Source organism: Melospiza georgiana, chromosome 6, assembly GCF_028018845.1.
Source record: "Melospiza georgiana isolate bMelGeo1 chromosome 6, bMelGeo1.pri, whole genome shotgun sequence".
NCBI lineage: Eukaryota > Metazoa > Chordata > Aves > Passeriformes > Passerellidae > Melospiza > Melospiza georgiana.
In genome coordinates this window covers 63,177,371-63,205,182 of record NC_080435.1, presented here as the reverse complement: position 1 = coordinate 63,205,182, position 27,812 = coordinate 63,177,371, and the positions used below count along the sequence as shown (strand labels likewise).

The 27,812-nt window shown below is 47.3% G+C and overlaps 1 protein-coding gene across 2 annotated transcripts in view; it reads right to left on the bottom strand.

Moving 5' to 3' along the window:
* Positions 1-27,812, bottom strand: part of MDGA2 (MAM domain containing glycosylphosphatidylinositol anchor 2) — a 204,532-nt gene that overhangs the window by 68,979 nt on the left and 107,741 nt on the right. For both annotated transcript variants that reach the window (XM_058026932.1, XM_058026933.1), the window contains 2 exons: positions 21,527-21,796; positions 8,625-8,954 (listed from right to left, as the gene is read on the bottom strand). In XM_058026932.1, coding sequence (XP_057882915.1) covers positions 8,625-8,954; positions 21,527-21,796 — 600 coding nt within the window. The remainder of the gene's footprint in view (positions 1-8,624; positions 8,955-21,526; positions 21,797-27,812) is intronic.

The window sequence follows — 27,812 nt, the reverse complement described above, 5'->3', positions numbered from 1 at the left end:
AATTCCCAGGGGAGCTGGAGCACTATGAAATCATGGACCAAAGTGGGGGAAATGTGTTGTTCCAAGAAGGAAAATACAGTTCATAGGGAAGGGTGTCTGCCTGCAGCCAGGATTTTCCAGCTCCCCTGGCTTGTGGCTTCTCAGCTGAGGGCAAATGTGACAGAACCCTTTGTGGATCAGGAAAATCCCCGGATTTGTCCTTTCCCAGCCTGTGCAGTGGATCTGCTCCCAGCTGGCACTGTTGGATCCAGGCCTTTCCCAGCTGGATGGGTGCTGGAGGCTCCTCAGGCTTCCCTGGGAATCTCAGCCTGCCCTGCCTCAGGGATTCACTGCCCTCCAGAGATGAGGGTTACTGGGATGAGATCCCCGATATCCTGAGGTCCCTGTGATCCCAATATCCCCAGGGAAGAGCCCTGGGCCAGCCCAGCCAGCTCTGCTGCAGCCCCAGCTGGGGCCTGGATGGGAATTCTCCCTCTGGGAATTGTCCCTGTGGAGCCTGGACATCCCTGGACAGGCAGTGCTGACAGCCTCTTCCAGATCCCAACATTTCCAGGGATTCCAGGCTGTGTGAGAGCAAAGGGCCAGCAAAAATTAACCAATCCCAGTCTGGGAATGCAATTCCAGTCTGAGCTAACCAATCCCAGTCTGAGCTATCCAATCCCGGTCTGAGCTATCCAATCCTGGTCTGAGCTATCCAGTACCAGTCTGGGAATAAAATCCCAGTCTGGGAACACAATCCCAGTCTGGGAACACAATCCCAGCCTGGGAATCCAATCTGAACACGGGAATCCAATCCCAGTCTGAACTGTCCAATCCCAACCTGGCAATCCAATCCCAGTCTGGGAATGCAATCCCAGTCTGAGCTGTCCAAGCCCAGTCTGAGAATCCTGTCCCAGTCTGAGTTATCCAATCCCAACCTGGGAATCCAATCCCAGCCTGAGCGATCCAATCCCAGCCTGGGAATGCAATTCCAGTTTGAGCTATCCAATCCCAGTCTGAGCTATCCAATCCCAGTCTGAGCTATCCAATCCCAGCCTGAGTTATCCAATCCCAGCCTGAGTTATCCAATCCCAGTCTGAGTTATCCAATCCCAGTCTGAGCTATCCGATCCCAGTCTGAGTTATCCAATCCCAGCCTGAGCTATCCAATCCCAGCCCGAGTTATCCAATCCCAGTCTGAGTTATCCGATCCCAGCCTGGGAATCAGCCATTCCAGCTGGGACAAGGCAGGAAATTTGGGAAAAGCAAGAAGCACGTCCATGTTTGGAGGGGGAAAAAAGCAGATCCACAACAAAAATCCCCTGTGCAAGCACAATAATTCCCCCTCTTTTCCCACCAGTTTTTCCTGAAAAAGCAGAGATAACAGCACAGCAGAAAAAGCTGCACCTCGCTGAGATAAGGAGCAGCACCACGAGGGTGGTGACAGCTGATAAGGAAGGCTCTGTCAGTGTCCCAGATGGAAAGATCCCCTCCAATCCCTGACTCCTCGTCTCCCGTGGCATTTTGCAGTGCCTGTCACTGCGAGGCAGCTGAGAGCTCGTTATGGTTCCCAGGATTTATTCCTGCTGTTCCTGGAAGCAGCACAGGGGACAGGAGAGACAAGGCCATCCATTAGGATGAAGAATTCCAGGGGCAACGCCATCAATCCAAAGCCTGGCTGCCCCTCTGGGTCACTTTTGAGTAACAACAAGGTCCTACCAAGAATTTCTCTGTCCCTCACCCCATTCATGGCCCCAGCTCCCCCAAATTTAGACCCGCTAATTAGGGGGATTCTCCACTCTCTAATTAGAGGGAGAAAAAGCCCCAAATCTTTGCTCAAAGATGAAAAATTCCAGGGACAATGCCATCAATCCAAAGCCTGGCTGCACCTGTGGGGCACATTTGAGGAACAATGAGGTCCCACCACGAATTTCTCTGTCTTCACCCCATTTATGGCTCCAGATCCCCCCAATTTGGACCCTCTAATTTCTTTAATTAGAAGGATTCTCCACTCACTAGTTAGGGGGAGAAAAAAGCCCAGACCTTTGCACAGGAGGGTTTTTGGCAGGGTTTCCCCTTTCCAGCCCAGCTATTTGTTGTCACAACCTCACAGGTATTTAATTATCTCTGAGCTGTGTGTTCCATTGGTAAATGTAGCTGGAATTAGCAACAGGCTGAAGAAATGAATCCCTGGTTTTGGGGAAGGGTGACACAGCAGGGGCACGTGGGATTTGTCTCCAGGAGCAATCCACCTCAAAAGGATTGAGCAGAAAATAAAAATTAGAATTTTTTTTCCCCCCAAACATTTTGGGAGACCCCAGAGCAGGGAATGGTGAGTTTGGATGAGCAAGGTTAGACACAGAGAATCATGGAATTGTTCAGGTTGGAAAATCCTCTGAGATCGTTGAGTCCAACTGTTCCATGGCCACGACTGCCCCAAGCGCCACATGCAGAGGGGCTTTAAATCCCTCCAGGGATGGGGACTCCACCCCTGCCCGGGAAAGGAGAATTCATTTCCAAGCAGGAATTCTCCCTGATATCCAACTAAACCCTTTCCAGGCAGGAATTCTCCCTGATACCCAACTAAACCCTTTCCAGGCAGGAATTCTCCCTGATACCCAACTAAACCCTTTCCAGGCAGAAATTCTCCCTGATACCCAACTAAACCCTTTCCAAGCAGGAATTCTCCCTGATACCCAACCAAACCCCTCCTGGCACAACTTGGGGCTCTTTCCTCTCTTTCCACCCCTTGTGCAAAGATGAGCAGGCAAAGGTGGCTCCGGGGGCTCAAATCCACGAGGAAAGGAGCAGGGATGAACCAAGGGTGTGCCAGCCAAGTTGGGATGAGTAGGGAAGGGTGCCAGGCAGGTGTCACCAGGCTGTCACCAGCTGTGCCAGCTGCTGTCTCCCAGCAGGTGCTGCTGTGGCACAAGGAGAGCCCTGGAGGGCTCAGCCTCTTCCCGAGTGCTCCTGCAGCTCCAAGGAAAGGGCAGCTCCGACCCTGCCTTGCAGAATGAAAAGTTACCCAAATCCTGGATGGAAACAAGAAATGTTCCCTCATTCCTGCAGCCCACTGCCCGGACTGGAAAAGGACAAATCCGTCCCTTTTCCTCATCCTAAGCAGAAACAACAAAGGTTCTCTTATTGCTGCACCAAGGGGTTTAAAATAAATTCACACCCTCAGCAGTTTCATGAAGTGGAGGGTGACACCTGGAGAACAAAAAGCTTTGGTGACACTTGGAAAAGTGACACCTGGAGAACAAAAGGCTTTGGTGACACTCGGAGGACAAAAAGCTTTGGTGACACCTGGAGAACAAAAGACTTTGGTGACACTCGGAGGAAAAAAAGCTTTGCTGACACTTGGAGATCAAAACTCGGAGAGCAAAAAGGTTTGGTGACACTCAGAGGACAAAAAGCTTTGGTGACACTTGGAAAAGTGACGCCTGGAGAACAAAAGGCTTTGGTGACAGAGGACAGAAAGCTTTGGTGACACTCAGAGGAAAAAAACTTTGTTGATACTTGGAGAACAAATCTCGGAGAGCAAAAAGCTTTGGTGACACCTGGAGAACAAACAGCCTTGGTGACATTCCAGTAGCACCGATTTAAAGCCACATTGTCACCCCGTGAGTGGGCAGTGGCCCGTGGTGAGCAGGTTCTGCTGATCTGTGTCCAACCCTGGCTTTAAATAAAATATCTGAGACAACTCAGCCTCCCTGGGCTGCTCATCCAGCACGGGGTGAGGTGGCAGGAGGTCACTGCTCTCCTGTCCTCTGATTCTTTGTTCTGCTCCCCAGATGGACATTCCTGCTGCTGGAGAGAGTAAAACCAGACAGGAACTCTTCCAGCCGCTCTCCTGTGGCAGTTCCAGTGTAATTCCAGAGGATCCATGATCCAGCATGGTCTAGAGGAGAACGGGGTCAGGACAAGACATACATTTCTGAGAAAAAACCCAAAACTCCTGAGCCTAATATGTTTATTCCTTGTGTATTCTGGGTGTTGTTAGTTCTGCTCGAGCTCTCTGAAGTCCTGATGGATCAAATTCCAGCTTAATTAACGGATCAGACAGATTAATTAAATGCCAGAGAGCCGTTGGCAGAGGCAAGAAGCTGCAGACAGAGAAATCCTTCAGAGGCGCTCTTATCCCATTAAAACCTCCCTGCCCATGGAGGCTGGACGGGCTCTAAAAAGAATTCCATCATTTCCACGATTCCAGGACAATCAGAGGGGGACAAGGAGCCCCCACAAGTGGTGGCCTCACACCTGCTGAGCTCTTCCCTGGGGATTTTGGGGGTTGCTGTCACTTCTGTGTCCTTGGGAGCCTTGAGGAAAACATTTCCTTGGAATAATCCCTGTCAGTGACAGGGAAAAATCCTGGGATAATGTGGCCAGGCTGCTCCACATGGATTCATCCTGATAATTAGGATCATGCACAGCAAAGGAGTGTTTGAGCAGCACATCATGAAATCATCCAAAACTGGAGATCATCCAGAGAGAATCTCCCCAAGGAGCTGTTGGAATTCACATTATCCAAGGAATTCCAGCCCAGCCTGGCTCAGGAATATTGAGGAATCCACGCTGTGCTGGCTGGAAGGGAGAACAAAGTTATTTGTGTGTCCTACTTGTGCAATATTTATGAATTTGAAGGGCTGAGTGGCCAGGATTAATCATCCTCTGCCTGAGAGCTGCAGTTTGGGCCCAGCTCATGATTCATGCCCTGACGTGATGCTGGAGTTAAGACAGGGCTAAGCCCGGGCACAAAATGGATTTGAGCAAGATCATTCCACCCAGGAAGGGCAGCAAGGGATAATTATTCCTGAGGGATAATTATGCTGCTTCTGTCTGTAAACAGAGGCTGGAACTGCTCAGCTGCTCTGGTTTTTTGGGAGGAATGTTGGGGAACCACTGCTGCTGGAAGGGACCCAGAGTTAAGTGCCCGGGGGGAGATTTGCTGATCCAGGAAAATGATTGGAAAAGCAGCTGAAGCCAAGAAAACTTAAGAGAAATTCCTTTACTCTTTCATCCCCATGGAAGAGGGTCCATCAAGGCCCTGGTGTGGAAGGAAATGGAGCGGCCTGTCGGGAATTCCTGGGATTTCACAGGGGCTTTCCCATCATTCCAGCTCCTGTGTCCCCCCAGGCAAGGTCCCAGTTCCAAAGGGGAATTTCCAAAGGGGAAATCTGGGGCACAAACCACTCCTAACTGCACATCAGGACACAATATCCACCACGGATTTTGTCGAATCACAGAATCCTTTAAGTTGCAAAAGCCCTCCAAGATTACCGAGTCCAACCATCAACCAGCACCACGGACACCTCCAGCCCATGGCCCCAAGTGCCACATCCACATATTTTTTGAGCATTTCCAGGGAAGGGAACCCCTCTGGACAGCCTTTCCATCCTTTCTGAGGAGGAATTTTCCCTAAGATCCAATTTAAACCACTTCTGAGGCCGTTTCCTCTTGCCCTGAAATGATGGTGAGGCCTTGGACAAAGGCTCCAATCCTGAGGGTTGGGATGATCCTGATTTTTGGACAAAAAATCTCTTCAGGCAGGGAAATAATTCCAAGGTCAGTGCTTGGAACACAGCACTGAAGCCCTAAACCACCACCTTGCTCTGCAGCTGGAGGAAAAAGGAACATTTAAAACCCAAAGATGCAGAGCCAGCGGGAAATTAGGGAAATGAGTTCCAGCCCTTTTGCAGGACCCGTGCTGAGGAGCATCCATGGATGAGGAGAACCATGGGATGAGGAGTCCATCCACAGCACTCTGGAGAAGAACAAAGGGACTCTGCCACACAGGGGGTGTGGAAATCCCAGAAATTACAGAAATCCTGCTGGAGTCAATCCATGGAGGGTGGATTATCCCAGAGAAATCAGATTCCCCAAGGGATTGTGAGCACGACAGGAAGGAGCTCCCAAAGATGGAACCAACAAGAAAAGCTCTGCACATTCAGCACAAAACCAGAACTATAAAAGACAGAGATTTGTAACAAAATACGGCATTTTCCTGTCCCTTCTGCTCCCTGCTCCTTCCCAAGAGAGATCCCAGGGATAGCAGCTCACCAAACCCATCCATTTGCTGCAGTAACCAAAGGCCTCTGCCACCAACGACTGCTCTGGACGGTGCTTAAGGTTTACAAATATCCTAATTAGCCACTAATTACCTCCCCAACCCCACATCCTCGTTATGCAATGCCTGTGATTCCAATAAACATTTGGAGCTGGAATAAATGTCGCTTTTATGTCTCATCAAAGCAGGACCAGGATGACCAGAGGAGTCCTGTGGCACCACCAGATGAAGGCTGCAGGTCCTGGAACAGCAGCCTGGAGCTTTAATTAATTCATTATTTAATGGAGAGCTGATTAGCTTGACAGGGAAGCCCTTTTCATATTGCAGAGCCTCACACGGAGCAGCTCTCCAGAAATTTCTCTGCCTGGAATGTGGCAGAACTTCTGGAAAGCCAAATTTATCCCTGGAAGTGTTGGGGCAACCTGAGATAGTGGAAGGTGGCCCTTCCAACTCAAAGATTCCTTCCAACCCAAACAGCTCCTTGATTCCATGACTCCATGATTTCACAATTCCATGATTCTGTGATTTCATAATTCCATGATTCCATAATTCTCTGATTTCATAATTCCATGATTACATAATTTCCTGATTCCATGATTCCATGATTCCATGATCCCGTGATTCCATGATTCCATGAGATCTGGAGGCCTCCAGGCCACCCTGTGCTCATCCAAAATCCACGTCCTGCTCCGGGATGTTCCCATCCTGAGGTGGTACAAGCTCAGCACATCCTCAGGCTTATCCCAAGGGCAGGAATTTTTCTGATGTTTTTCCATGTGGGACATCTGGCTGTGCCCACACGGGGTGGGGATGAGCCACAGGAAGGTCTTCCATGGGAAAAGAGGGATCAGCACTTCTTCCAGACCTTCCTGTGGTAATTCAGAGCAGCAAAACCAGAAAATAAAGGAAAACAGCCCAAAATAACAAATCTCTTCCCTGCTCAAGGATGTCTCCAGGGAAAAGGTGGAAAGGGAATGAGGCAGAAGGGATAAATGCTGATTTTTGGGAATAAAAAGAGTGTCCTGAATAGAGCAAACCATCCCAATCCCAAAGCTGATTCTTCCTGCTTAAATCCAACATTTGAGGCAGAGAAAAAATCCCTTGCACAGGCTGACACCCTCCAATCCACCTCTTCTTTTTCGCTTAACACAAACCCACTTTATTGAGGTTTTCGTTGCTTTTTTAACATCTTGTTGCTTTTTTAGCGTCTTCTGCCTCCAGGTTTCCATGGCATGATCCCACATATCCCGAAAAACCCAGTCTGGCTCTCGGTAACATTTGCCCAGGGTGGGTTTTATGGATGACAGGGTTTTTCTAGGGCAGATATTCCACGTTTGAGTCTCGATTCCCACTCTTCACTGACCTATTTTATTGAGATATGGGGGGAGCAGCGAGGGGATTACTTCAGGTCCATTTATGTAAGATACTCAGGACATAAATCCCTGATTTTTCCTGCTGAAAATGTCAAGGGAAAAAAAAAAATATTCCTGCTAAACAAGGGCAATTCCAGAGCCACACATCCCTTCCCAACCTCCTGGAGAATTCATGGATTTCCTCCTTCCTTAGGATTTGACAGCCCCACTCCAGGAGGAGCTGCACAAACACCAGGAAGAGGAAATTCCCCCCCATCCCAGACATCCAGAGGGATGTTAATAAAGCCCTGCAAGTCGTGGCATTTGGGAAATGTGTTTGTGCCTGGGCCTTCTGTTCCTAATTAGCAGAGCAGTAATGAATCTTGATGAATCAGTAATGACCTTCAAAGCGCTGCAACTATTTCAGCTTCCACTCGGCTGGGTAATGAAGTCATTCCAAGAGCAGAATTCCTTTTAGGATGCTGCAAAAGGCTGAACTCAAATTCCATAATTTTTTTCCCCTTTCCTGATTTTCTGGAGCGTTCCAGGACAGGAAGTTTAAGGGGTGACAGAATTCATCATTTCCTGCAGGGATTGTGATGAGCTGATAGGAATGGCCAACTAATGGCTGTCTCCAGGAAATCCCATCAGTTTTCCACAGGATTCCCAAGGAAGTCCAGGGAATTCAGTAGTTATTGGATGCATGAGTGCACACCCAGCACTGTTTGTTCCACCTGGGCAGGCAGGTGACAAAGTCTGCATGGAGTGCTCATCCATCATTCCAAAGTTGCCTCTTCTCCTCTAAGAATCCTCCCAATTCTTTTCCTGATAGTAAAATCATGGAATCCTGGAATGGCTTGGGATGTAAGAGACACTAAATCTCATCCAGTGCCAGCCCTGCCATGGCAGGGACACCTCCCACTGTCCCAGGGTGCCCCAAGCCCTGTCCAACCCAGCCCTGGGCACTTCCAGAGATCCAGGGGCAGCCACAGCTTCTCTGGGAATTCCTTCCCAGGGCCTGCCCACCCTCCCAGCCAGGAATTCCCAATTCCCAACATCCCACCTGAATTTCCCCTCTTTCCCTTTGAGCCCCCTCCCCGTTTCCTGCCACCGCCTCTTGATGAACATTCCCTCTCCAGCTCCCTGCAGCCCCTGGAACATGCTGGGAGCCCTCCCCACCACGAGGTGCCTTCACCCCACAAACCCAGCCCAGGAGCTCCTCCTCACCCGTGCTGCTGGAGATGTTGACGTCGATGCTGATGTCCGAGATGCCGCCTCCCTTGAGGGACGCCACGCAGGTGTAGGTGCCGAAATCCGTGAACTTGAGGTCAATGATGTCCAGATTGGTGGTGCCGGGGGACACGTCGGGGTCGGTCTGGGTGATCACCATCCTCTCCGAGCTGCGCAGGGGCCGCCCGTTCTTGAACCAGCTGAAGGTGAGCTCCTCCGGGGGGATGGCTTCTACCTGGCACGAGATCTTCACCTCCCGCCCGATCTGGATGTTGTCGTCCTTGTGGTACGGGTCGGGGGTGATCCAGAAGCGTCCTTTTTTTAAGGCTGGAACACAAAAAAAAAAAAAAGAAATTTTATATAATAGAGTGGAAATTTGGCTTTGCTGGTGTTGCTGTAGGACGTGAAATAAAATGATGCAGACACACAACTCTCCAAGGTAAAAAAGAGGGAGAGTTTAATTTTGACTCCAACATTTACAGAATTCCAAAAGTGACAGTGGATTGGAGGGTGACAGTGCCACCTCTCCAATGACACTGGACAAACCAACAGCCCATCAAATTTCTCCTCCTCCAGAAAAGAGTGCAACAAATAAGTTATTTACACAAAGTGTATAAAAAAGTTCCTTACAAGAATGTAAACATCAGAAGACTCAGAAGAACTTAAAAAACCGGGGAGACACACTGGAGGCCTAAATATGATTTTCAAAGGGGCAGCAGCCACAGGATTGATTTTACTCCCAGGAATCTGCATGGCACAAACTTGGAATCACGAGGATGAACCAGTTGGAAACTGGCACGGAATTAAACTCTGAGGCACAAACTGAGCTTTTTTTGTGTGCAAATAAACAAGATATCAGGCAGAAATTGATTACATTATTTTAATATATGAAATATATAGTATTTTATATAATATTTTCATGTATGAAATATGATTTTATTATTTTTAGGATGAAACACTGGCATGGGTTCCCTGGAGAGCCAATGGATGCTCCATCCCTGGAAAAACCACTTTTCAAGGCCAGGTTTGGGTTTTTTTGGAGCAACCTGGGATAGTTGGAGATGTCCTTGATCCTGGGATGGAATAGGGTGAACTTGAGGGTTTCTTCCCACCCCAATAATTCTGGGATTTTTTGGTGGAACTCCTAACCCTAACCCTTGGACCTTCCTAAGCACATGTTAAACACATGGATAATTTTTCCTAGGCACTGAAATCCTGATTAAATTCCATCATGGATAAGACAGCTGTGAAGCACTGTCACCTCCACAATGAAAACTAGAAAGTCCCAGCACCTAAATCAGGCTGAGCTGCTGCCAACCAAAATAATTCCTGAGATTTCAGGGGTTGTTTTCCACCTCTGGAGGGATTTCCAGGCTTTTCCTCATCCCTGTCCTGTCAGAGCACCAGAAAAAGGGGAAATATCACCCTAAATCACTGATACAACCACTGGGGTCGCCTCCACTCCATCTGGAATTTCTCCTGCATCCAACACTATCCAAACCTCCAGTAAAAATCCAATTAATTCTCCACCTCCTACCAGAGATAAGGAAATCTCAGGGTTCCACATGGGGATTTTTTGAGGGATAACCTCCACAGCAGGGCCACAGCAGCTGTGGAAAACCTCATTTCCCATCATCTTCCTCATAAAGGAGCATCTTATCCTGGCATTCCATCCTCAATCTCCAGGAATGAAATATTCCTGTATCTCACTCACCTCAGTTTTCTATAAATGAACCTGAAACTCTCCAAAACTCCACCCCCATTGACATCAGCTGAGGGTTGGGATGATCCTGATTTTTTTGGTGGTTTTTTTTGAGAGAATGCTTCAGGATCAGGCATTTAACCTTCCAAGGACAGAGATTTTTTGATGAACTGAATAGAAAATGCTCCTGACAAAATCCCCAAATCCCTTTTTTTTTTCCTATAGAGATGTGCCAAAGAATGTTTATGGGTTTATCCAAGTGGTTTTTTCCATGTGGTTTTTTCTGGATTGTCCCAAACTAAAAATATTGGTTAGAAATGGTACAAATCTCAGGCTGGGTAGAAGTAAATATTGATATCCACTATTTATGGAGATTTCTCCTGAGATGTTTCCCAGTTCCCTGGGTTCCTCTCCCCATTCCCTCTGTCCTGGATCCATTTCACAGAATCCCACTATGGTTTGGGTTGGGAGAGACCTTAAATCCCATCTCATTCCACCCTTTCCATAGGGTGGGACACCTCCCTTACCCCAGGCTGCTCCAAGCCCCAGTGCCCAGCCTGGCCTTGGGCACTGCCAGGGATCCAGGGGCAGCCACAGCTGCTCTGGCAATTCCAGCCCAGCCAGGAATTCCCAATTCCCAATCTCCCACCCATCCCTGCCCTCTGGCACTGGGAGCCATTCCCTGGCTCCTGTCCCTCCATGCCTTGTCCCCAGTCCCTCTGCAGCTCTCCTGGAGCCCCTTCAGGCCCTGGAAGGTTCTAGAGATTCCATACTTTGGACATACTAAAAAAATTTATATACTCCATCCACAAGTGGTGAAAATGTGAGTTCAGATTCAGTTTTGCTTATTCCAGCTCAATTTTGTCAATTCAAACTCAGTTTTGCTAATTCCAACACAATTTTGCAAATTCGAACTCAATTTTGGTAATTCCAACTCAATTTTGGTAATTCAGTAGCTCCTTAAACAAGGACTTACAAATTTCATGCTGAAGGAGCACTCCCACCACCTGGAAAAGAATTAACACTTCCAGAGCTCAGAAAAGAATTCACATTTATTTATTTATTTATTTACTTGCTTATTAGGCTGTCTTTTCAAAGTGGGGGGGGGGAAAGTCTAAATTTGAGCTATTTCCCCTCAATCTCACAGGGTAGGAGAGGATTCCTCCATTGAGTAAGGCAACATTTTTAAGGAGAGAATGGAAAATTTGGTATTTTTCTAGGAAAAGCGTCACTTCGGATGCTGCTCCTCAGTTCCAACCACATCTTAAAAGCATCCAACTGGTTGATTTTATTTATTCATTCATTATTTAATTTATTTACATTATTCATTTACATATATTTATTTAAGGGATTTCCGTGGCTTTAATCAAGAATGGAATTTTTTGCACTCCTCTTTGCCTAGCAGTTCTCCATCCCTTGGGGAATTCTCAGCCAATTCCCAGGAATCAGCACTACCAAGTTGGAATCACGAGGCTGAACCAGTTGGAAACTGCCAGAGCATTAAACTCTGAGGCACGAGCTGAGCTTTTTTTTGTGTGTGTGGAAATAACAGCACAAACAATGCTTACACACACAAAAACCCCTCAATATTTTATGCAGATCCTTTTCAGGCAGGGGAAAACCAAAAAAGAACTCGATGGGCACGACCAGCGCGACGTTTCAGCCCAAATTAGTTGCTCATAACCTCGATAAACTATTTTTATTTCTGAGTTTTCAGCAGTTTCTCCTGCCTAGAACTGAACAAAGTCTAGCAGGGAAGTCAGGGTACCTTTCCTTTGTGGAAAAGCACAAATTCCAAGGCAACAAAAGGGGGCAAGTACCTCAAAGTTTGGGTCAAAGCTGTTTCTTGCAAGCAGAACTGGGTTGGAAGTGGATGGTCTTTAAGGTTCTTCGAACCCAAACCATTCCATGACTCTGGATGAGGTCTCCAAAATCCCTTCAGAGCTTCCTGATTTCCACCACGTTGGGAACACCTGAGCTGAGCTTGATCCAAACCCACCGGGTAAAGGAAAAAGGGGTTTTTGTATCATTTCCTCTGTCTAGCAATCCCATAAAAGAGTGGCTTGGGTTTTCCTCGGCTGTAGATTCCTGCGCCTCCATTTCCACGAGGAAATTTCCAGGAGGGCATTCCAAAATGCCAAGAAAACTGAGCCATGCCATGGATTTTGTATCTGTGGCATCAGTTATGTGCTGAGAAGTTCTCATGGGGTGCGACACAGAAATTAAAGAGAAATTAAAGGTTAAAGGGTTTTTACACAGGCAGAGACAAGGGGGAATGGTTATAAACTTAAAGAGATTTAATGGAATATTGGGAATTGGGAAGTCCTGGCTGGAAGGGTGGGATGGAGCTGGGCTGGAATTCCCAGAGCAGCTGTGGCTGCCCCTGGATCCCTGGATAGCCAAGGCCAGGCTGGACACTGGGGCTTGGAGCAGCCTGGGACAGTGGGAGGTGTCCCTGCCATGGCAGGGGGTGGATGGAATCATCTCCAAAGTCACTTCCCACCCAAACCATTCCAGGATTCTCAGATGAACCAGCAAAATGTGGGAGATGCTGCTGCAGACCCCTCCCAGCGGATTTTTGGGAACGTCACCAGCCCACAGAGCTGCAAAGGAGCAGCAAACGTGCAAATAAATCTGAAACTGTTCTTTGAGACTCAGCAAAGTGCCAGCCTCACTCCAAAGAGACCCCAAAGAACGAGGATGTGATCAAACAATCCGAGATGAAACAACTTTTGTCCTCAAACTCCTCACAAACAGTCCCTGCCCTCCCTCATTAATTATATTTTCAAAGTAATAAAATGCAGTTCAGGATCTCAAGCAAGGCCTATTTGCATTCATCAGGTTCAGTATTTTTTTCCCACCCCCTCCCTGATCAACCCCAAATTTTCCTTTAATGCCTCAGAATGTTCCTGCCTCACCAATTTCAAATGGCTCAAACACCACCACTAAATACATCAAGCTCTGCACGATTTTCTGCACCATTTTTAGGCTTTAACACCAGAATTATGGACCCCTGGCTGCCTCCCCAGTGGATGCAGGACAGGGAATGCTCAGATTTGTGGTTGCTGATGGTTCTGTCCGTGTTTTACCTGTGACAACAGGGCCATGGAGCAGCAAAACTCCAAATTTCTGGCTTTAACCTTCTTTGAGCAGCCAGAGGCCCCTTGAGGCACCTTCTGTGCCCTCTCCAGAGGAGGTTTGGAGTCATTTTGGTTGTTTCCCTTCACTTTTTGTCAGCGATTCTGTTTTGACCCATTCACAGTGAACCAGAGAAGAACCTCACTCAAGCAGATGTGGAGCCCTGCATGGTCTTGGAGAAGATGTTGGAGGTTTGGAAAACTCAGAATCCAGCCTGGCCCTTTTCATGAGCTCCCAGAGGAGGAAATTTCCAATATTCCAATAATTTCATTCCCAGCCACAGCCCACTTCCAGAATCCTCCAAAATCACAGGGAATTCTGTGATCTCCTGGATCTCACTGTGGGCTGGGTCAGAGGAGCCACAAAACCTTTCCTGGTGTCCAGGTGCTCCTGACCCCTTCCTGTTTCCTTCTCACATGTGGGGAAAAGAGTTTGTGATCCTGGGAAAGATTCTTCACCTATTTTTTAAGGACAATGGACTACAGAGACACAGCAGGGAAATGGCCAAAGATCCCAGAATTCCAGGATGGATTGGATTGGAAATGAATTTAGGGATTGTCCAGTTCCAACCCCATGATCAGGGACATCTTCCACTATCCTAGGTTGCTCCAAGCCCCACCCAACCTGGCCAAACCATCCTGGAATGATGTGATAATGGATGGAACAACAATATCTGCTCCTGTATCCCACATGGGAAGAGCTCTGCAGTCCATATTTATTTTTATCTGGAATTCCAGCCTAAATTTATCCATTTACTGCCCAAAACCCTCATTCCCACTGAATAAAAACCCACAGAAATCCTTCTCTGATGTCTTGGCAGTAACTTGTCCACTGCTATCAAATCAAGAGAAGGAAAATCCAAGTTTTTATCCCAAGCTCTGAAGGGACACCAAATTTTTGTTTGTTTTGGCTGTGGGCAATAAAATTGGGTCTGTCTTTAACATTCTCCCGTACTCCCTTAAATTCCCTTATCCAAACACTTTAACAACTGTCAAAAAGATCTTTTTCAGTGCTGATTATCTCAGTGTGGTCATTAAACTTCATTCTTTACATGAAAATACATTTTGGCATTATTCTGTGGAGAAAAAATGGGAAAAACTCAGATTCGTGTTTGCCAAAAATTCGCATTTGCCGTCATGGACCAGGAAAATATTGGAGAGGAAAATAATGGAGAGGAAATTACAGATTTCTGGTTTAATTGTAAAACTTAATTATGAATAGAAGAGCAAAACCACACCCCAAATAATAGAGTTTGTGGATATCAGCTCAGCATAATCAAAGTCTGCACAGAATTCCAGAATGATTTGGGTTGGAATGTCCATAAATCCCACCCAGTGCCACCCCTGCCATGGCAGGGACACCTCCCACTGTCCCAGGGTGCCCCAATGTCCAGCCTGGCCTTGGGCACTGCCAGGGATCCAGGGGCAGCCACAGCTGCTCGGGCAATTCCAGCCCAGCCAGGAATTCCCAATTCCCAATCTCCCACCCATCCCTGCCCTCTGGCACTGGGAGCCATTCCCTGGCTCCTGTCCCTCCATCCCTTGTCCCCAGTCCCTCTGCAGCTCTCCTGGAGCCCCTTCAGGCCCTGCCAGGGGCTCTGAGCTCTGCCTGGAGCCTTCTCCTCTCCAGGGGAACATTCCCAGCCCTTGGAGCAGCTCCGTGGCCTCCTCCAACACATCCACACCTTCCCTGTCCTGAGAAGCCCAGACCTGGATGAAATTCCGGTCATAAGGACCAGTCTGGGTTGGAAGGAAATAAAAAGTAATTCAACAAACATTTGAAAAGAGAGTGATGTAATAAATAGCCCGAGTTTTTAGGGACAACACTCCAACTTGGACCACTCATAAAATTCAAATTCCTTAAATTGGGCATTTAGAATCATGGAATTGTTCAGGTTGGAAAAGTCCTCTAAGATCACCGAGTCCAACCACCAACCAGTACCACCTCTGTGGTCACCACTAAACCTTGTCCTCATCCACACATTTTGGGCACAATTCCAGGGATTTTGACTCCATCCCACCCTGAGCAGCCTCTTCCAACACTTCCCAATAAATGAGGAAAAGACTCTGAGGTAACTGAGAAAATGCTGCTTCCCCAGAGTTCCCTCTGCATCCCAAGACAGGCTTGAAGCAAATTCCTGCTAAAAAAAGCTCCACATTCCCAACATTTCAGCACCAGCTCTTTCTGCTCCTGTCAACATGATTTGAGCTGGAAGATTTTAAAATCCTGAACTTCCAGCAGCTCACCGAACAATTAAGATGTCAAACGTCTTCTCCTAAAACGTCTCCAAACTTTTTAATATCAAGTAATTATTTGGCACTTCCAAGGCCAGATGCATTCCCACTTCCAATTTAAATGCAAATCCCACGGAGAGACTTCAGGTTTTGTCTCTACTTTTAGAAACTGCTGCTAATTTTGCAAAGAAAAGGGTTTTTTATTCCTGTTTTTCCGTGTGCTCGGCTTAATTAGCTCCCGGCTCCTTCAGAGCTGCTCTTTTGAAGGAGGGGGAGGTTTGGATTCCTTTGAATGATGAAAATTTCAGTTTACAACTTGCTCCAAATCTGATCCGTTAAAGAGATGAAGGGGAGATCAAAGGGGGAGAAACTCAGCGTGGTTCCTCTTTTAGCGGCTTTTAGAAGGAAAGATTCTATGGAAATCAGCAGCACCAGGAGGAAAGACGTTGGGGGCTGGGAACAGATGATCTCTAAGATCTCTTCCAGCACAAACCACTCCGTAATTCCAAGAAATAGCCAGGTGGGATTGAGCTCAGGGTGTTCCTTCTCCGATCTCCAGCTCATACCACGCGTTTTCCAAGGACTGGAGACCTCCAAGGATGGAAATTTCACAACCTCCTACCCTCAACTCCCAGGAAAAGCCAGGAGCTGTACCAGTGGTGTCATGGGGTTTGGAGGCAGAAATTGCTGTGTCCTTCCATTTTTCCTGATGGAAAGGTGTTTCCTCCCTGATTTGAAGGGGATATAGATGATGGATCATGGATGAGATCCCAACACATTCAAGTGAGGGTGAAATTTCCAAAAACTGCAGGAATTTGACCAAGAAGAAACAGGGACAACTTAGCAGCTGGAATTTTGTCACTTTTAAAATCCCAAGCATAGGAAAAAGGGTAAAAAAACCAAAATATTTCCTAAGCTCCTTGTGCCAGTTTCATGGAAAATCCAACTTTTTTTGATTTTAGAATTCCCAACCAACCTCAGATGATTCTACACAGTGACCACACATGCCCGACCCACATCCCAAAATTTATTCCGTTCTCCCACTTGCTGGGAGCTTTTCCAAAAATACAAAGAAAAAAAAAAAAGGACAGAAAAAAAAAGCCCCTTCTGCCAATTCCATGGAAAAATGAACATTTTAGGATTTTAGCATTTCCAACCAGTCCCAGATGATTTCAGGCAGTGACCACACATGCCAGATCCACATCTCAAAATTTATTCAGTTCTGTTTCCTGGGAGCCCTTCCCAGGATACAGAGAGGAAAGAAAGAATGAAAAAAGGTCCTTGTGCCAGTTTCATGGGAAATCCATCATTTTAGGATGTTAGAATTCCCAAACAACCCCAGAAGATTCCAGGCAGAGACCACAAGTCCAGATGTGCCCATCATAGCTCACCCTCCTGCCAGGAGTGACCTGCTGGGTGACCAAACCCCAATTCCACCTCTGGGAAAAAATTCCAGAGCCTTTCCCAGCCTCTGGTGCTCAGCAGCTCATGGGAGCCCTGCTCACATTTCAATTGATGCAATCTGGGGCCATTCCAGAGGTGCTGATGTCCAACCAGCCTTAATTTTATCCTTCACTCCTCTAAACCCCAAGGGAATTTCCTAAAAATAGCTTCGGAATAAAGAACAGGAAAGCAGAAGGAAGGCAGGTGTAGAGAACAAAATCCCAGGATTTTTATTTAATTAAAAAAGCAACAAAAGTTCATTAATTCATAAAAGCAACATTAATTTCCCAATCTGAGCTTCCTCCTTCTGTTTTTATTCCCTAATTATTTTTTTTAGCAGCCACGCCTACAGTTCACACACAGTTTTTAAAGGGATAATCCAGAGGTACTTCCAGCAATCCTGGCCTTAAAAAGGGATTTCCCTGGAGAGCTTTTTGTCCAGGAAAAGCTTTTGTGCTGCTGCTGAGCACGGCCATTATTTTCTATTTCAACTGACAGGGAATCCCACCCCTCAGAAAAATTAACTCCAAGGATGAGGTTTCCACTTCCCAGAAGGTGAAATTAGCACAGGCAGAGTCCAATGGAATTAAAAATGTGCTGCTCTTACAATGGAAAAGAAGGAGGGATCCGATAAAGATTGGAATGGGATTCCCTCGGGAGGGAATCAATGGAACAGGATGTCCACGAATGGGATGGAATCCCCATTCCTGCAGAGATTTAAAGATCTGTGAATGTGGCACTTGGGGACACAGGGCAGTGGTGGCCTTGGCAGTGCTGGAGGAGGGTTGGACTCAATGATTTTGGAGGATTTTTCCAAGCTCAGCAATTCTCATGTTCCATGATTTCCACACAGCCTGACACCCTTCCCAACCCTGCCAGTGCTCTTGACTTTAAGCCCTGGAAAACGTTTCTGTGGCTGTCCCTGTGCCCCAGTCTGATGTGGAGGTGTCCCTCAAGGATGCTATCCAGCATTTTCCTCTCTTACTGGATGGAGGAGCCACCTTGGAATCAGAGAATCCTGGAATGGATGGGGTGAAAGGGACCTGAAATCTCATCCCATTCCCATCCTTTCCATGGGCAGGGACATGTCCCCCTGTCCCAGGCTGCTCCAAGCCCCATTATCCAACCTGTCTATTGGACACTTCCAGGGATCCAGGGGTGCCTGGAACCCAGGTTCTCTGGGAATTCCATTCCAGCCCCTCCCCACCTTCCCAGCCAGCAATTCCTTCCCAATATCCCATTTAATCCACCCTCTTCCAGTTTAAAGCCATTTCCCCTCGTCCTGTTCACTCCAGCCAGGAATTCCCAATTCCCAATCTCCCATCCATCCCTGCCCTCTGGCACTGGGAGCCATTCCCTGGCTCCTGTCCCTCCATCCCTTGTCCCCAGTCCCTCTGCAGCTCTCCTGGAGCCCCTTCAGGCCCTGCCAGGGGCTCTGAGCTCTGCCTGGAGCCTTCTCCTCTCCAGGGAACATTCCCAGCTCTCCCAGCTTGAATCCAGGGAGGCTCCAACCCTTGGAGGAGCTCCATGCCCTCCTCTGGATCACATCCACACCTTCCTTGTCCCAAGTCCCTCTCCACCTTTGGAGTCAGGTGTGAGTGGCCAGCAGCCACAAAAACAGGAAAACATCCAGAAAAAATTCATGGAGATGCTTCATTCATGGAATGGAGCACAGACAACAAAGGCACACTCCAATAAAAACACTGACATTTAGCGAAATTTAAAGGGAAAAAATTTTCCTCTGGGCCCTGCTGGTGCTTTGAGGAAAGATTTATTTCTGGGTCAGACTGGGGGATTATTGTTGAATCCTGGGATTCGGGGTGCACCTGGCACAAGATGGGAACTCCATTTACCAAATGCTTTTCCTGCCTGGCATGGAAGTTTCTATTTCCAGCAAATTCTCTTCTCTCCTCAGCTGCTGTGTGAAAATCCTGACCCACAACAGCCAAATGAGCTGAAGTGAGAGAGAAATGAGGCAAAATGCTGAGAAATAAACACACAAAGCACAAAGTCAACCCAAACTCTGCTTTTCTCTCACATTTCACTCCTCAACTCAGCATCACTTGCAGCAAAGATAAACCCAAGAGTGGAATGGAGATTTTTTCCTTCTAAAGGACAGTTTTTCCTATTTTACAGAAATAATAAGGGTGAAATAATAAAACTGGGGCTGGGAAGGAGCTGAGCTTCATTTATTTAATGGGTTCTTCTCATCGTGGTCCCGTCTCAGCATTAACAGGGCCATGGAAAAGGGAGGGAAAAGGGGGGAAAAAAATCACCTGGAGTGTTACAATGAGACTTTGATCAATATCTAGCAGCTCCCCGGCATCAGCTTCTATAAATAAAAATGGGAGGGGATATTATTATTATTTTTATTATGATGCCATGACTCATGGAATTTGTGTCTGCAGGGATTTAGGGATGTGGCTTTTCCTGAGGGCTGCCTGGCACTGTCTGCTGGGTCAATGAAAACATTGAGGTTTCTTTTCACACCAAGTTCTTTCTCTCCTTTTCCTTACTCGAAGCTGTTATCCACTCCCAATTCCCCTTCCCCACCTCATCCCCATGTAAATCCCAGCAAATTAATATTCCTGAGCCAAGGAATGACAACAAAACCTCAGAGCCAAATGTCAGAAATTCAAATTCAAACGCAAAATTCCAAATAAATCCACGCCCATCTCCTGATCCAATGCTCTCTCCCTGACCTCCAGGACAGAAATATCTCCCAATTCCTCATCCTGCCGGAGAGCAGGAGGTGCTGGGGAATAAGTGAGCAGGGGTTGTGGTTTCTGTGAAATATTCCCACACAGACTCTTTATCCATCAGTTTTTCCTGAGTCTGATTAATCCCAGGTTATTCTTTCAAATTCCTATAGCTTGGAGTTTATGTGGAAAATGAGGTTCAGATGAAGCATTTGGTTCAGGGAGCTGAATCCTCTCTGATGATGCCAATCCAGCTCTGTATCCAAACCAACTGCCCGTGTCCTAGGGGTTTTCCAGAATGGATTAAATGAGCAGGGAAAGATTCCCTCCAGCTGGGAACAGTTTTTGTGCAACCCCTCCTCTTTCATTTTCACCTTAGATAAACATTTTTCCTGATATTTCCTGGAATTCAAGCACAGGGATCCATTTCAAGCTCCCCACCAGGGAGGAAATTCCCAGCCTTAGTTTCAAGAACAGCTTCAGATGAGGAGGAAGGAAGAGATGAAGGAGGCAATGAGAACTCCAGGAGTTTGGGATGCATCCAAGGCCTTTGGTGATCATTTCATAGAACCATGGAATATCCTGATCTGGGAGAGACCCACAAGGATCATGGAGTCCAAATCCTTCCCTGCACAGACCCCCCAATAATCCCACCCTGGGATCCCTGGAATTGCTGTCCAAAAGCTCCTGGAGATCTGGCAGCCTCAAGGCTGTGCCCATTCCCTGGAGAGCCTGGGCAGTGCCAGCACCCTCTGGAATAGGGGAACCTTTCCCTGAGATCCAACCTGAGCCTGCCCTGGCCCAGCTCCAGCCATTCCCTGGCTCCTGTCCCTGTCACAGGGACCATCAATCAGAGCTGCTCCTCAGGAGGATGTTGAAGACCACAGTGAGGTCTCCAGTCAATGTCCTCCAGGCTGAACTAACCAATTTCTCTCAACTTTGCAAGGAAAAGCTGCTGCATCACCCCAACACAAAAAGGCACCAAACCACCCTTGTTCCACCTCAGGGCTTTGATCCCAGGACAAGAACTCTGGAAGTCTTGGAAACCAACAATAATTCATCCCATAAATGATTAGAAGTGTTCAGAAATCCTGGAGTAAGAGAATTATCAAGGCTGAAAGAGACCTTCAATATTTAGTCCAACCAGGACCATTTGGAAACAGAGGAAACACCCACTGCCGAACATTGAACATTGAATGTTGAACATTGAACATCTAATGTTAGATATTTAATGTTGAGCATTAATGTTAAATGTTGAATGTTAAACCTTGAATGTTGACCATTGAACATTGAATTTTGAATGTTGAACATTGAGCATTATATATTTAATATTGAACATTAAACATAGAATGTTGAACAATGAACACTGAATTTTGAATGTTGAACATTGAACATCAGATATTTAATGCTGTGCATTGAACATTGAATGTTGGACGTTAAACCTTGAATGTTGAACATTGAATTTTGAATGTTGAACGCTGAATGTTGAACATTGAATATTGAATGTTGAACGCTGAATGTTGAACATTGAATATTGAATGTTGAGCAATGAACATTGAATGATGGATAGTGAACATTGAATGTTGAACACTGAACATTGAACCCTGAATGTTGCTGTCCCACGGGATTAGGACTGGAATAATCTTCCAGGAGAAAAGTCCATGGTTTTCCAACTGAACTTACCTCTTACGATGATGTTGGTGGACTTCTTGGCGGGATTGCCGACGTTGTTGTTGGCGATGCAGCTGTAGGTGCCGGAATCCTCGGAGGTGATGGCGGGAATGGTCAGGGTGCCCCCGTTCAGCACAGTCTTGTTGGGCAGGACCCCCACAGACCTCACCCACGTCAGGCTGGGCGCCGGCTCCCCCCCGGTGGTCACACACACCAAGGTGATGGCTTCTCCAGGGTTCACCACGATGGGGTCATCCACGAGGAGCTTGATGGAAGGGGATGCTGCAGAACAACAGGGATCACAGAATCAGAGAATGGTTGGGATGGAAGGGATCTTAAAGATCATCCCATCCCACCCCTGCAATAGGCAGGGACACCTTCCACTATTCCAGGCTGCTCCAAGCCCCAGTGTCCCACCTGGCGTTGGGCACTGCCCGGGATCCAGGGGCAGCCACAGCTGCTCTGGGCACCCTGTGCCGGGGCCTGCCCACCCTCACAGCCAGGAATTCCTAATTCCCAGAATCCCTAATTCCCATCTATCACTGCCCTCTGGCAGTGGGAAGCCATTCCCTGTGTCCTGGCACTCACTGGTTTCTTGTTCCAGCTCTGACTGGTGGTTCCAGTAAGAGAAGGAGAAGGAGATAAAGAAAAGCAGGGACACTTAAAGCCATGGAATCACAAAATCATGGAATGGCTTGGGTTGGGGGGACCTTAAATCTGATCCAGTGCCACCCCAGCCACGGCAGGGACACCTCCCACTGTCCCAGGCTGCTCCAAGCCCCGGTGTCCAACCTGGCCTTGGGCACTTTCAGGAATCCAGGGGCAGCCACATTCCCGGGGCATGCAGAGGCAGGTAGGGATGGATGGATGGATGGATGGATGGATGGATGGATGGATGGATGGATGGATGGATGGACAGCCCTGCAGTTACAATTTGGGATGGAACACGCCTGTGTGTGGGACAGGTGCTGGCTCACTGGATTGGAAACCTTGGAAAAAGGAATTAGTCAAGAATTTGGTTGGCATGGGAAGCCTGTTCTCCTCAAGTCAGATCCTGCCACTCATCCATCCTTCTCCATCCACCTTCTCCCCAGTGAACTCCTGGGAACTTGGCTGCCAAGTGGGATGAATCCCTGGAGTTGGAATGCAGAGAAGCATCTCCCTTGGGACATCATCTCTTTGTATATGGAGAGACTGAACCACCCTGGACAGGGGCATTTTTGCCTCTCTGGGATGTGCAACCTTCAGCTCACACCTAATTCCCATAAAATTCCCATAAAATTCCAGGTGTAGCAGCAGCAGTCAGCACAGGTTGATGGGGAGATGCTGCTGACCTGGGAAAGAAGTGATTAAATTTAATTCTCTTTTCTTTTCTCTCCTTTTCCATGAAATATTTCCATGTAATAGAAGAGAATAAATGCTCAATAATAAGGGACAGGGCAGCAATTAATTGGAGATTATAGATATAAATAAAATAGAAAGAATAAAAATAAAATAAAAATAAAAATAAACCTGTAAATATAAATGTAAAATCCCACTCTGAACTGTGACATCCTATGTCCCCTGGGGAGAGGGATCCACCCTTGCTGGATCCAGGCTTTGCTCCAAGGCATCCTTTAAGCTGCATAAATGATGAAGCAATGTATAAATATCCACTGCTAGGCCAGGAAAAGCAGCAATTCCGAAAAAAAAAAAAGCCAGGAATGATGGTGAAGGATTGACTTTCTGGGCCAAGAATGCCAGCAAATGTGGTAATAAAAAGGGAAAGGCAATAAAAATGTTACATTCCAAATCACATTCCCATCCTTGTTATTACAGGGAGATATTCCCGGGTGTTCTGCTTTAGATGGGAATCTTATTTCAATATTAAAGGAATACAAACCAAGCACTAGAGGCAAATACAAGAATCAGCCATAAAATCAGAGTTTGCTTCATTTGGGCTTCACCCAGGAGGAATTTGCTTTGTCTGCATTTGGAAGCAGGAACGAAAGAAAAATGGGAAGAGCTTCCTTTGTACCTGTCCTGGCACTGGGAGAACTGGGAACATCGCATTCATGGAATATCCTGAGTAGGAGAGTCCCACAAGGATTATGGATCAAGCTGCTGTCCCTGCCCAGACCCCCAACAATCCCACCCTGGGCATCCCTGGCAGTGCTGTCCAAAGGCTCTTGGAGCTCTGGCAGCCTCAGGGCTGTGCCCATTCCCTGGGGAACCTGGGCAGTGCCAGCACCCTCTGGAATAGTGGAACCTTTCCCTGCTGTCCATCCTATCCCTCCTGGACACAGCTCCAGCCTCAGTCCCGTCCTTGGTAACCAGAGGAAACTCCTTAGGAGAGCAGAGATTCACAATCCAAGCCCTCTCTTCCTGTCCCTCCCATTTTTGGACTTCTCAAATCCTTCCCAGCATGAATTCCTGGTTCAGGTAATTTAAAACCAAAGGAATTGGGCTCATGGCTAAAAATCCAGACCCCAAACCAGTCAGCTCTGCCATCTGTGCCAGGGTCTCTTTGCTCATAACCTCTGAGCTCTTCTTCCATCAGCTGATGTCTCCAGCAGCTGATAGATCCCTGGTTTAGAATTCCAGCTGGGAAACTGGGATTTATGCCATGTTTTCTGCTTAAGGAGGTTTATTTTTGGAAGAAGGTGTCAAAAACAAGGATCCAGGTACAACCAGATCCTGTGGGGTCATCACCAACACCCAGCTGGCTCCTATTTCCCTCTCCCTTCCTCTCTCCCGGGTTTCATCATTTTTCCTGAACAATTCCAGCAAGGAGCTGCTCTTTGCTCCCACTTCCCATCAAATCTCGAGACAGGGAACAAGGGAACCACGGATAATCCTTCAAAACTTGAAGCAAAAGATAAAAGCACCGACGTCAGCCCAAGCTGGTGGGGCCATTTCCATAATCCTGCAGATGAAAGGGAGCCCTTTGCCATCCTTCAGGAGCAAAGTGGGATGGGATAAAAAGGTTGGGACACATCCCTTTCATCCCGACACTCCAGACAGAAAGAACATGGAAATGAGGGTTTGGATACAGCAGTTTCCCTTTATTTACACCACAAGTTTCACTTTCAGCTCCAATCCCAAAAAAAGCAAACAAAAATCCCTGGATTTCTGCAGCCACAGACACGGCAAGCTGGATTTAATCTAAAACATATTAAGAAATTTAGGAAGGTTGTTGAAGTTTTCAGAAAATAGGACTCAGTGGAGCAGATAAAGGGTCAAACCCCTCTTATGAAGGGAATATTCCCAATATTCCCAATATTCATGGATGAGCCTTTAAATTGATATTTCTCTGCTGAAAGAGAAAAGAGTAGGGAGTTACAGTCAGAGAATCATGAAATCTTGGAATGGTTTGGGTTGAAATGGCCGTAAATTCCATTCAGTGCCACCCCTGCCATGGCATGGACACCCCCTACTGTCCCAGGGTGCTCCAAGCCCCAGTGCCCAGCCTGGACTTGGGCACTGCCAGGGATCCAGGGGCATCCACTGGAACATGGGAGAGGTTCATATATGAAACCCCATTAATTCCAGGAATTACAAATGAAACCTGAAATCCCATAAATTCCAGGAATTACCAGGGATGAAACCATCCCTGCCAGAAGGCGTCAGGACTAAATTTGGTTTGTTATTATTCTCAAAGCCTCTTCCCAAGCCAAGGTCTGTCCTAAATGACTTCCAGGATTCAGGAGGGGAACACTGGGCCGTGGAGCTTTGGCCAGCAAAGCTTCACCCAGCCACAACCTCTAACCCAGCAGAGCCTCAGCCAGCCAACATTCCCCATCAAAACCTCCCTTGGACTCCATTAGGAATAATAAAAATCATCACCAAACAATAGCAAGCTCCAGGAAATACTTCAAAAACTTTCCTGGAGCACGCTTTCCAAACATCCCATTTGCACACTACGAGAATGCCTCCCTGTCCTGAGGGCTCCACGTCCCCCCTGCCCTTTGGAATTGGGGTTTCCCAGCATCAATCCTACATTTTGGAGTCAGCCTTGGGTTGGCAGGGGACTGTCGGAACCCAGGAAATTCCTCTGGCTGCCTTGGAAGACTCCAGATCCTGCCTGGGGGCTCAGAGACCTTGGCATGGAGCCCAAGACCCCTGTGTCTTTAATTTAGCCCTTGGAAAAACAATTACCAACCTTTATATGAAGGATTACAAGTCAAGAGTTCAAGTAGAATAATGGTTAGTTTTTCATGGGGTGAAAATGTAGAATTTTGGGGTTTCAGAATGGGGGTTCAGGAGGCAAGATGGAGGAATTTGGGCATGTCCTCTCTGTCTCCTTCTTCTTCTTCTTGGCCTCCATCTTCTGCTGTGATGGTGGCACTTCTGGATTGGTTTAGAGTAGAGACAGTTTGTCTGACACAGGTGATAGGTATTGGAAAATTATTGTAAATAAAGTACACATAGTTTTTTGTATAAAAAGCCAACACCACCCCAAGGGCAGGGACTGTGCCTCAACCCGACTGCCAGGCAGACCTCAATGGGCTGGAGAAAGAATGATAGAGATAAGAAATAATAAACAACATTGAAAACCAGAACAAAAGTATCCTGACTCCCTCTTCGACGGCCGGGCTGGGAAAAGAGGCTTGTACGTATCTCAGAGTCACTGTGACCAGCAGAGATTCTGAGAGGGCACAAAGAGAGCGGCAGAGCCCCTGGGAGCTCCTCCCCTGGCAGAACAAGGCCCTACTGATCGGAGGGAATCCGCCCCGCTCCCATTCACGCCGCAGCTGCAGCCTTGGGAAAGGGGCTCCCATTCAGAGCTTCCGTGCGGGAGCCACGGACGGGGGTAGGACGATCGGGATGGACAGAGACCAGAGATCTCTGAAGCCAGGCCTTGGAACTTGGGGCTTATTACAAAGGTCTGGGTGGTTTATTACAAAGGGTCTGGGTGGTTTATTGCAAAGGGGCCTGGGTGGTTTATTGCAAAGGGGCCTGGGTGGTTTATTGGAAAGGGCTCCAAGCAGGGCCCTGCTGGGAGCTGCCAGCCACAGCTCGGAGCAGGCCCCAAAGAGGGAGAGAGAGGTAAAGACAGTGGTAAAGAGAGAGAAGACACGAGTGTGTGTCAGAACCCAGGAAATTCCTCTGGCTGCCCTGGAGGGCTCGAGACCCTGCCTGGGGGTCTCAGAGACCTTGGCACAGAGCCCAAGACCCCTGTGCCTTTGATTTAGCCCTTGGAAAAAACAATTACCAACCTTTATATGAAGAATTATAAATCAAGAGAGTTTAAGTAGAATAATGGTTAGTTTGTCACGGGGTAAAAAATAGATTTTTGGGGTTTTAGAATGAGGGTTCAGGAGGCAAGATGAAGGAATTTGGGTGTGTTCAGCCTTTCTCCTTCTTCTTCTGGGCCCCCATCCTCTGCTGTGATGTTGGCATTTTTGGATTGGTTTAAGGTAGAAGCTCACTGTCTAACATAGGTGATGGGTATTGGGAAGTTATCGTAAATAAAGTACACCTAGGTTTTAGTATAAAAAGACAACACTGCCTCTGAGGTGGCCAGTGTGCCATGGACTGACCTGTCAGACAGACCTCAGCGGCTCAGAGAAAGGATGTTATAGATGAGAAATAATAAACAACCTTGAGAACGAGAGCAAAAGAATCCTGACTCCTTCTTTGACTGCCCAGCTGGGAAAAAGAGACTTGTACACATCTTGGAGTCACTCTGACCAGGAGAGATTCTGAGAAGCGTGGTAAAGAGGATGAGAGAGTAAGGAAGAGTAAAAAGAGAGTGAAGTTCCCATAACAATACAATAAATCTTCTTCTGTACTGAATATTCTCATTCTCATTAACCAATCCAGTACAAGATACAAATCCTACAGCATTTACATACAGCCTATAAGAATCATTACATTACCACACTGTGTCACATTTCAAACCCTACAAACTCCTCTTTGGCCCCTTCTGCCAAGCTGCAGGGTCTGCTCTGACCCTTGGGCCTGTCTGCAAGCAGAGGGTGTTGTTCCATCACAAGGGGATCACCTTCAGCAGCCACACCGTTGTTTTCCAGTTGTTCAGTGGCTGAGGGATCTCAAAGCTTGCTTTCATTTCAATCTCACTTATAGTTTCCATATTCTCCAAATCTTTTGCCAGGCAATCATATTTATAAGGCCTTCCTGTTTCATCTTCCCCAGCATCACATCCCGGGATTTCAGAGCTGCCTGGGGAGCCAACAGCCCTGGTGACAAAGTGCTCTTGGAATTATGGTGGGTCACAAAGCCCAGCCCTGCTGCTCCAGGCACTACCGGGAATTTAAATGGGAATTACATCCACTTCTGTGGCCGTGTGTTAAAG